The sequence below is a fragment of the Hirsutella rhossiliensis genome (genome assembly GCF_020360975.1).
Source record: "Hirsutella rhossiliensis strain HR02 chromosome Unknown scaffold00002, whole genome shotgun sequence".
NCBI lineage: Eukaryota > Fungi > Ascomycota > Sordariomycetes > Hypocreales > Ophiocordycipitaceae > Hirsutella > Hirsutella rhossiliensis.
The window spans coordinates 918,302-929,757 of record NW_025408668.1 but is presented as its reverse complement, the minus strand read 5'-3'; the positions used below and the strand labels follow the sequence as shown (position 1 = coordinate 929,757).

Here is an 11,456-nt window from a genome sequence, read left to right as displayed (position 1 = left end):
ATACCCTAATATCGGCTACCCGTATAGACCGAGCTAAACGCGGTAAGAAGTCGTCTTCGAATATCCCCTATACTGCCCCGCTCTCTAAGCAGCGGGCAAAGTAGGTAATAAGCGAGGAAATCGGGAAAAGGAAGGCTAACGGCCGCTGCTTACGTTGCGGCGCGTCTATATACTTTATATTAAAATGCCCCTTCCTTTTAGCTAAGCGGCCTATAGTAGTTCGAGTAGCGAAGATAGAACCGCTCCTTACCTTAGACGACGAAGAGGACTCCGCTCCCTTAGGCCTAGAGGAAAAAAAGTAGCTCCGGAGTAAAGATAGGCTCCGGAGCCCTAATTACTAGCACTAGTAAAGGAGAAGGAGGAATTATCCGCCTATATAAAAGAGGAGCTTACTTTAATATAAGTTATAGTTAATAACTCCTTACCCGTCGCCGCCCTTATAGACGAGGGCTATTAGTGCTACGCTATAGTTAACGAGGCGCTTATACGAGAGATATAAGTGCCGGTAGAAAAGATCGCTCTAAGGCGAGTAAAGGGCGCCTTAGGCGCGATAGAGGGTATAGTAATTAGGGGCATTACGTAGCTAGCTATAAAGGTCGACGGTTGCCGTAAGCTTATTATAGCCTATATAATCCCCTAACTAAAGTTTCCCCTAATCCTCGGGAAACCCTAGTTATTATATACGGAGTTATACTCGGTTCCGCACTAGAAGAAGCTATAGTTTAGGCCTATGTAACGGTAGGTCCGCTATAACGACGGTTCCGTAGGCGTAGGACTAGGCGTGCGAGCTTTATACTCGGCATAAGAAGTCCTTGCTTCTATCTTTATAGGAACTATACAACGGTTAGAGCGGGAGGAAGGCCGGGCAGCGGCTAACGTAGCGGTCTACGTAGTTAGCCTAGCGGATATCGATAAGGCCCTCTAAGCGAAGAAGCCGAAGTCGCCCTCTAAGCTACGGTAGTAGATACCGGAGCGCTTTTACGATCTCCTACCGCTATTCGAGTCCTAGGAAGCGGATAAGCTTAACCTATATAAGCCGGGGGTAGACTATAAGATCGTACTCCGTACCGATAAGAAGGGGTAGGAACTGCCTACACCGTTTAGACCGCTATATAGTATATTATACGCGGAACTACTAGTACTAAAGAAGACGCTAAGGGACCTCCTAGATAAGGGTTTTATTTAAGTAAGTAGCTCCGAAGTAGGAGCGCCGGTCCTATTTGTGCGTAAACTAAGGGGCGGGATATAGTTCTATTGCGACTATAGGGCTTTAAACGCAATTATAAGGCCGGACCGCTACCCCTTACCCTTAATCTCGGATACGCTCCGTAACCTTTCGAAGGTAAAGTAGTTTATAAAGCTAGATATAAAATAGGCGTTTTATAAAGTATAGATCTTAGAGGGTAACGAGTAGAAGACAGCGTTCTATATACGCTATAGCTTATTCGAGTAGCTTATAACGCCCTTCGGCCTCTTAGGAGCGCCCGCTACCTTCTAGCGTTATATTAATAACGTACTTTAGGACTTCCTCGATAATTTCGCCTCTATATACGTAGATAATATCCTTATCTATATAAGCGGCTCCTACGAGGACTATATATAGAAAGTATAGAGGGTCCTAGAGCGCCTTTAACTTTATAGGCTCTACCTCGACCTAAATAAGTGCGAATTCGGGGTTAAGAGGGTTAAGTACCTAGGCTTTATTATCTACGCCGGCGTAGGTATATAGGCGGATCCTATAAAGATCTAAGCGATTTAGGACTAGGCTGCCCTAACTACGTAAATAGGCGTATAGAGCTTCCTTAGGTTCGCGAACTACTATAGGATATTTATTAAGTGCTTCTCCTATATTATAATGCCCCTAAACGAGATTACTAGGAAGCGGACCGCCTTTTACTAGGGGCCCGTATAAGAAGGAGCGTTCTATACGCTTAAGGACCTATTCTCTTAAGCCCTAGTACTACTCTAGTAGGACTTCGACCGGTCTACGTTAGTTAAAGCGGACTATAGCGGCTAGGTACTCGGAGGAACGCTCTCCTAAGAAGTAGACGGGCGGAAGTAACTAATAGCGTTCTACTCCTATAAGCTAACCTTAGTAGAGCGGAATTACGCTATTTATAATAAGGAGATACTAGCGATTATTAGCTACCTCGAGTAATAGTAAGCGGAGCTCCGGAGCTATAAGAGCTTCGAGGTTCTTATAGACTATAAGAACCTCGAGTACTTTATAACCCGCTAGCACCTCTCGGAGCGGTAAGCCCGCTAAGCGGAGTATCTCTTACGCTTTAACTTCTCGATTAAGTACCGGCTAGGGCAGGACTCCGTAGTCCTAGATACGCTTTCCCGGAGGGATTAGGACCAGCCGACGGGAGCGGATATCGAGGCCCGGGATCTATAGCTTATCCCGTAAGAAGCGCTACGGACTTATATAGGAGCTTCCCTAGTAGAGGAAGGCGCGGCGCTAACGGATAAGCCTTCCCCCGTACCTTCGCCTCGGCCCGGCGAGGAGGGATAGACCGGCCTAGGGGCGCGTGCGGCGCGGGTGTTCTAAGATAAGGTCCTCTAGCGCTTATAGGATAGGATATCGTCTCTAGACCGTACCTATAAGAGCGTGCGCCGCGCCGTTAAGTCCGGCGCTCGACGCCTCGATCTAAAGCTAAAGCTAAAGGTATAAGTAGCCGACTATTATATCGACCTACGGGGGCACCTACGTTAGCGGGGGAGACTATAGGTGCCGGGCGCGCCGTATACTATAGAAGCTAGGGAGAAGGATAGACCGCCGGAGCTAGACGAATAGAACGAGCTCCGAGGGAAGCTAGTCTAGCTCGTCTATAACTTTAGTATCGTAGGCTACCTAGGTAGGTAGGGCATAGTAGTAGGCCTCGCGAGGGATTTCTACTAGCCCCTCCTATAGCACTACGTTCGCCGCTTCCTCTATAACTACGATATCTACGGCCGTACTAAGATTTAGAGGGCGTAGCTTAAGGGGCTACTTAAGTAGCTTCCGGTACCCGACTAGTTCTATACGTATATATAGATAGACTTTATAATAGACCTCCTACTTATAGAGGGCAGCAACCGCTATATATAGGTAATTAAGGACCGACTTAGTAAGTCTATAGTATTAGAGCTAATACCGTCTATAGATACGGAGTCCTACGTAGAGCGCTTCCTATAGTGCTAGGCCCGCTTATATAGCTAGCTAGCCTCTATTATAAGCGATAGGGGATCGAATTAGACTAGCCGCTTTTAGTAGTACCTATACTAGCTACTTTAGATTATATAGCTACTTAGCACGGCATATTACCTATAGACCGACGGAGGGCCTAAGAGGGTTAACTAGGAGGCGTAGGCTTACTTACGGGCCGTCGTAGCCCGTAACTAAGTAGACTAAGACCGTTAGCTCCCCGCGGCCTAACTTACGTTAAATAATAGACTATATACCTCTATTAAGATAGCCCCTTTCTTTATAACGTATAGCTTCGAACTACCCTTACTAGTTCCCTTTACCGTAAGCGTAGTAGCGGAGCAGTATAGTAATTCGTTACTAGAGGGCCGCGCCTCCGCGTTCGTATAAAAGCTATAGGAGACTATAGATTATTACTAATCCGCGATAGCCGCCGCGGCGTAAGATTAAGAGCGGCACGCTAATAAGACTAGGGCCCTAGTAGATAGGTTTACGGTAAGAGATAAGGTATAGCTAGACCTCTATAACTATAGGTTAGCACGGCTAAAGAAGAAGCTTAACTAGCTATACGCGAAGTTTACGGTATAGAGGGTTATTAGCCCGTAGGTTATAGAGCTCGATAGTCTCCTAACGGGGGTCTATAATAAGATTAATATAGACCTCCTTCGTAGAGCCTCCTTTAACCCGCTGCCCGGATAAGAAGCAGCGGACGCTTAACCGCCCGTAATCGAGGTAGAGGGAGAGGACGAGTTCGAGGTTAAAGAGATATAGGCCGCGCGCTAGAAAAAGGTCGGTAAGGGGAAACGCTAGGAGGTCCTTATTAAGTAGCGCGGGTATCTCGACCCTACGTAGGAACCTATATATAAGTTTACGGGAACTATAGCCCTTAATAAGTTCGAAGCCTTATTTAGAATAGTAGACGAGAACGACGGACTAGCGGACTACCGATAGTAGCCTAGGCTAAGACTACGAAGTAAGTATAGCGGAGGGGGCAGTTACGGTAATATAGGTAATATAAGCGCAATAGTATAGGCAGAGATAAAAATAGCGTTTATTATAGGGCGGAGCCCCTAGACTACCTAGGCCTATTTCTTATCGTTATTATTATTATTGTCTTTATTATTATCGTCCTTATTAGCCTCCTCCTTCTTATTAGCGGCGGCGGCGGTCTCTAGGGCGCTAAGGCGGCCCTCTAAGCCCGTAAGCTAGTCGGCGGCGGCGGCGGCTCCGGGGGTAGAGGGGCGGCGGCCAGCGGCGGCGGCAAGGGCAGCGGCGGTAGCGGAGGCGGGCACGGCTAAGGGGACCGCCGATAGGGCGACGGAGGCAGTATCCCTAGCGCCGGGTGCGTTAGAGGCGGAAATAAGGGAGCGGAGGAGTAGGACTTACTTAGGCATAAGGCCTTATCGCTTAAGGGCGCGGAGGTTACGGTAGGCGGCGGCGGCGGCGGTAAGGCGCTTCTTAGCAGCCCCCTACGCCTGCCCGTGCGAGCCGGCCTTCTAAGCCGACGCCGCAGCGAGCAGGACGGGAGGCGCCGCCTTATAGGCGCGGCCGGCTCGCGCGTACTAGTAGTAGCTGCCGCCGCGGCGGCGCCCGGCCTAGTCGGAGCAGTCGAGCTCCTACGACGTATAACGCATATAAGGGGCCGAGCGGGCGGCGCCGGCCTATACTTAGCGCTTATACTATAGGAGGTTAGCGGATAACGTCTATTACGCTTACCTAACTATAGACTTACGGGGGTAGCGGAGATAGAGGCGGGGGCCGAGGGGCCGGGCGTTACGGGTAGCGGCGGGGACGGCGTCGTTACCCTAAGGGGCGACGTAAGAGCGAATAGCGTAGTAGAGGCGGCGGCGGCGGCGGTAGGAGCGGTGGCAGCGGCGCGGGCAGGAGCGGCGGCAGCGGCGGAGTCGTCGTCGGCCGCGGCTAGCACGGCGTCGACGAACGACTCTATACGCTCCGAGAAGGAGGAGGTAAGAGAGGGAGAGGCGGATATATCTATCGCGGAAGTTAGCACGACGGAATATAGCCTCCCGCTCTATAAGGCGCGGAACTTACTAATTAGAGTTATTATTATTATTAGGGCTATTATTACTACTACCGCTACTACTACGAGTATACGTTAATAGAGCGGCCCGTATAGCTAAGAATAGACTAACGCCTTAGGTAGAGCGGAACTTACCTATTAATGCTACTACTATAGTTAAAGAAGGGAGAGAAGGAAGGGAAGGGGGAAGGGGGGGATGCCGCCTTATATACCCCTTAGTAGAGGATACTGCCTAAGGTAGAGGGGACGGGCAACCTAAGGCTTACATAGGTCCGGACTAGCCGCCGGCCACCTAAGGGCGCATATAATAGGTTACGCCCCTATTTAAACGGCTAGCCGGCTAACGAGTATAGAGCCGGGTCCCGGCTACCTAGGCTAACGGGCGCGGGGATAATAGGGCTAGTAGGGCCGGCCCTATTAATAGGAAAGGGCAGGGAAGAGCCCGCGGCACGGGCCTAATTATACGGGAGCCGTTAATAGGGCAGCGCTACGCCGCGCTTAAGGGAGGGCATTATATAAGAGTCTTTAACTATTATAGGTGATGGGCTTAGGCCGCGGCCTAAGCCGTGTAGTTACGTATAGAGGGCCGGATCCCGTAAGTATAGGGGCGGGCTAGCTATATATAGAAGAGCTCTATATAGCTTATTAATATTATCCTATGGACGGTACCTACGTATATACCTCTGCTTACTCCGTAATAAGTATCTTTCTTTTCTTTATTTAATACTCTTTTTTATACTTATTTAGTATCTTTATTAATAAAAAAGATCCTACTTAAAGAAGCTATTAATATACTCTTAACTACTAAGCTTTTTATTTATTTTTTCCTTTTATTCTAGCTATTACTAGTATATTTATCTTATCTCTTACTACCTTTATAAAAAGCTATTACTACTTTTACTTTCCTTCTTACCCTTACCTTTCTTTTTATACTTTATTTTAGCTTATTCTTTTATATTAGTTTTTTAACTTCTTAGGTCCCTATTACTAAAGGATATCTTTAAGAATATAAATTAAGCTATACTTTATAATAATTAAAGACTATAAGAATAGCTTTATAAGTATATTAATAAAAAGGAGGCTAAGGGAGTCTAAGCTAAGGGCTTTTTTATTAAAAGAGCTAAAATAGCCCTTTTAATCTTAGGGTCCTTTTAAGTAGCTTAAAAAGGAGTACCCTAAGGGCCCTAAGGCCCTTAAGTTCGAAAATTACTATATAAGAGGAACTAAACTAACCTTTCCTTTATTATTACTTTTATAACTACCCTTTCCTTAATTAAATATAAGCCCCTAGGCTCTATAGCTAGCTAGGACTACTAGTAGGGGCCTAGGCCCTTACTAGCCTTACTATAGCCTTAGAGGCTATATATAAGTAATAATAATATATAAAAAAAGGAGTTACTTTCTAAGGTTACTTTATAGTAAGGCTAATATAATTCTAACTAACTATAACGATACCTAAGATAGCTAGCGTAAGATTCCTATATATTATAACCGCGACCTAGTATAAGTATAAACTAGCTATAAAAGAGGGGAGGGCTTTCCTTTAAGTACTTTAGTTTTTCCCTCCTATTTAATACTAAAGCTTTAGATACTTTTTAATTAGTTACTAGTATAATCTTAATAATAATATAGTTATAGTTAAGCTTAAAAGGCTTAAAAGGCTTAGGAGGCCTTATATATATAAGGGGGCTAAGGCTATATTAGTTATACTTCTATTAACTTTATATTATACCTTAATAGTTATAAGGTACCCTCCTTAATAGTTATAGTATTAAATCTTAAAGTAAGAGTAGCCTTAGCTAGCCTTATAGCTAAGGTAGCTATAATCCTTAATTAAGTACTTTTCTAAGTAAAAGGTATACTTAATAAGTTACTAGTAAGTCTAAGGGTTATAGCTAAAAGAAAAGTACTTATAGTACTATATATATATTTATTTTATTCCTTATAAGCCTTAACCTAAAGCTATAGACCTACTATATAAAGGCCCCTTTTCTAGTATTAAGCCCTTATAGCTTTTAAAGGGACTATAAAGATAATAGATCCTACCTTTTAGGTTAAGCCTATAATACCTAGCTATTTAAGTTACCCTAAGATATTAATCCTATTAAAGGCTTTAGCTTTTATAATAAAGATATTAAGGATAGGGTTTTCTAAGAAGTTAAGGACGCTTTAGGCTACTAGCTTAGTTTAGCTAGTAAGAAGGTTAGCTAATTTAATAGGTAGCTCTTTATAGTATAAGGACTACTTATCTTATTACTTTAAAAGCTTCTTTATTATATAAGGGCCTTTATTATTATAACTATATTACCTTTACTTAAAATTAATAGAGTTAATATTACTAGTTCCTTTATCGCCTTATTAAGCTTATTATTAAAAGCGATAGGGCTAATAGTTAGTATTAGTAATCCTTTCTTTAGCTTTAAGATAAACTAAAAGTCCTCCTTTATATTCTTTTTAGCTAGGGCCTTAAGCGCCTTCCTTATAGTAACCTTAGCTTATAAGCTAGCTTTTAGGTTTCCTTAAGTAGCCTTAAGCTATTATAAGGGTTATTATAAGGGCTATTAGCGGTCTAGGGTCCTTATAGCTACCTTCTTAAGCTCTTTATTAAGGGTCTTATAAAAATGTTTAATTTTTTAGGTTTCTTTAAAGGCTTATAAGGCTTACTAAAGAAAGTCCTAGGCCTAGTCCTTATAAAAGAGGTACTAAGGCTAGGACTAAGGCTACTACTACTATAAGCGTTAAAGAATAAGTTTTTTTTATATTATTACTTATATAGAGCTTTTAAGGCTATAGCGAGGCTAATAAAGGCCTAGGCCTTTATTAATAGTCTTAGCTAGCTATAGAGTTTAGGGGCTTATAACTAATTAAAGAAAGGGTAGCTATAAAGGTAAAGATAAAGGAAAGGTTAGTTTAGTTCCTCCTATATAGTATTTTCCCCCTTAAGGGCCCTAGGGCCCCTAGGTTACTCCTTTTTAAGCTACTTAGCTATCCTTATCTCTATTAAAAAGCATAGGTTATATAGGTATAGGGCTAATAAAGCTACTAAGAGTAGCCCTCTTTTACCTTATAACTTACTTAAGAAGTAAGTTTAGTAAGAAGTTATTAGCTTAAGGTAAGGCTAAGCTAGGCCTAAAAAGGCTAGTCTTAAGCCCGCTAAGCTAGATCGGGCTAGTAGTTTTAGTAGGCCCTAGGCTTACTTTATTATCTTTTATCTTATTATCCTCTTAGTCTTAGTCTTAGTCTTAGGCTTTAGGCCTTTCTTTTAAGGTCTTTAGAAAGCGTTAGCCTTTTAAAGCTTCCCTTAAGCGGGCCCTAGCCTCTATAGTACCTTTTCGGCCCCTAGGTAAAAGAAGGGAATAGGGGGGGGTTTAAAGTAGCCCGCCCTAAGCCTAGGCTAGGGTCCTAGGTTAAGTCTAAGCTAGGTTCTATTAGCGGGGGGTATATACCTTTAGTTAGTAAGGGCGGGGAAGAGTTTTCTACCTATATAAAGGAAAACCTAGCCTAAGTTATAAACTTCGGTAGTATATTATATACCTATTAGTAGCTAAGCGAGGCTATACTTAGGAGGGTATAATATACTATTTATAAGGGTTCTAGGTATATACCTTTTTTATATTTTAGGCTTAGTTTTTAAAAGTAAGCTAAAAATATATAATAATCCTATTACTATTAAATTGCTTTTATTATATATAAGTAAAGCCCTAAGTATATCCCTAGGTATATTATTTAAATAGTATTAATACTCGTAGTTATATACCTTATTATTTTAATATATCTATAACCTTTTAAGTAGCTAGATAACTAATTATTAGTAAGAGTAAATTATTAAGTATTAAAATACTAACTAAATAATTAGAAAGTATAGATCCTAAAAAACGCTTAAAAGTAAGCTACTAAGAGATAATTATGAAGGAGCTTAGTACCTATAAAACTAATAGCTCCTAATAAAAAGTAAGGTATAGGGCGCTAAAAGTATAAAAACTTTATATTTACTTTAGTATATTTAAGATTAAATAATTAGGTTTATATAAAGTAGTCGGTACTTTTAAGTCTTAGTAGTTAATATTATATATAAGGTTACTATCTTTAAAGAGCTAATTAAGGCTCTTAACTATATAAGGAGAATAAAAATAGTATATAAGATAATTTAAAGGGTTCCGCTATATCTTAAGGCACCGAATATAGCCGTTAACCTATAGAATGTTAAGGAAGTTACTTTACGGATCTAGGTAACTATAAGCAGCTAAATTTATAGGGGATCCTATCCCCTCCCGCGCTTTATATATATATATATAGTCACACCCGCGGACTCCCCTTTTCGGGCAGGACAGCGCAATCTATACCCTCTTTTCTCAACGCAAGGACGTAATAACTAGTGATAATAAGTAAGAACGTCTATAGCTATCGCTAAGACCATTGCGCCACGCAGGCAAAAGTGGAACGCGCTCTCCGAAAGGTTCGCTGTTAATTAACGTATGTCTTTCTAATCAAGACACCTCCTCAGGGATGCCGGGCCGGGCCCAGGGATGCCTAGAAATTTTACGTCAATTGACAATAGGCTCCTTTCGGGGAAATCCAACCTCGGGCCTTCTAGGGTGTGTCGCGCGCAGTCTAACTGGGAGTTGCAGGGGTGGTGTGCTATCCCCGCCCGGGCTCATAACTGTCGCGAAGACCATTGCGCCACGTAGGCAAAAGTGGAACGCGCACTCCGAAAGGTGCGCTGTTAATTGACGTATGTTTTTCTTCTTAACAATAGCCACGGGCAGGAATGCCTCGGCCATAAGTTGGAATGCCTTTAAGTAGCATACTCGCGTAACGTCCTCCTAGCATGTCTCTCATAGCTGTCTAAAACCGCACTAATACCAACCACCCTTTTTACTACCATCTCCTTTACCTATATAAGCAAGAGATCGCCACCTAGGTAGAAGAGATTAAGAGCTACACTCCTCAGCTGCCTGCACCTACCTCTCCTTCTTTATTGTCTCGCCAAGGAACTTCTCTGTAACAAAATTGCCATCCTTCGCTTTATACTGAAAACCGGCTCCTGCGTTCGATTGGTGGCCTACCGAAGTTATACCTACGGCCTTTTTGACTATGAAATCTTCCGTTGTCTTTTTCTCCCTCTTAGCCGGGACAGCTCTAGCAACCCCGGTCAAGAGAGAGGAACAAATTGGTATTAGTCTTGATGGCCTTATTGTTAACCTTGGTGGCATCGTTGATAATCTTGTGAATCGTCTTTTACCTGGCTCTGTAAAGAAGACTTCCGCCCCAGCACCACCGCCATCGAGCGACGTTATTACCAACATTGGTGGCATCGTTGATAATCTTGTGAATCATATTTTATCTGGCTCTAAGAAGAAGACCCCCAAAACAGCACCACCGCCTCCGTCAACTACAGGCAAAAATACAAACACAACTGCAGGCACAACTACAAGCACAACTACGGTAACAACTACAAGCACAACTATAGGCATCGGCACAAAATCGGCGTAAAATATTAGGGATTTTTGGGTTCTAGGCGGCGATATAGGGCATTGTGTCGGAATGGTGGTTAGAGAGTTATAGGTGGTGGCTAATATATAATGCATGAGCATGGCGGATCGAAGTTTGAATGTGACTGTAAGAAGCATAAGCACGACGAAACAGAGAGTAAAGAACGGGGGATAGTGATTTAATTGTATATCTCTAAAGAGCGCATTTAACACCAAGGAGACGGTATCCTTCTAACATAATAGCATCCTGCGTTTTCTAACGGATTACCTCCGAGATATCTCGGAGTTCTGCCGTTTGCTAGCCTGTGACAGGTTGCCCTACCTTCTAAAGAGTTCGCCCCTAGCCTCGAGCTGGTAAGCCAGCTCCGAAATACGTAGATTTAGTGAAAAGCGACGCACATCGCTAATAGTCTAATGCTACCATCTCCTACCCCTCCTTCGGTAGCGCAATTGAAAAATCCCCCACTAAAAGGCAATCAATATGCGCGCCGAACCACCTTACTCCGGACGCCGTCTTACGGACGCCATATAGCCAGCCCCTCATCAGCCACACTATGTCTACTATAGACGGAAACCAGTTCTCGTGCTAGTTCTCATATTATTATTACTTACATATATTATTATATTTACGTGACTCGAACTGTCTAGTATGCTCTTAATTTCACGAGTAGCCAATAAACTAGAGCCGATTAATAGCTAAGGGAGTCCGATTAACGGCTAGAATCCCCGATTCGTT

General features: G+C 43.0%; 1 protein-coding gene across 1 annotated transcript; it reads right to left on the bottom strand.

Moving 5' to 3' along the window:
* Positions 1–4,392: 4,392 nt before the first annotated feature.
* HRG_01648 (uncharacterized protein) lies at positions 4,393–4,581 on the bottom strand (the record flags this gene model as incomplete). The annotated part of the gene is made up of 2 exons (XM_044860119.1): positions 4,393–4,519; positions 4,574–4,581. 2 exons carry the CDS (start codon positions 4,579–4,581, stop codon positions 4,393–4,395), a joined length of 135 nt encoding a protein of 44 aa, XP_044723752.1.
* Positions 4,582–11,456: the final 6,875 nt, after the last annotated feature.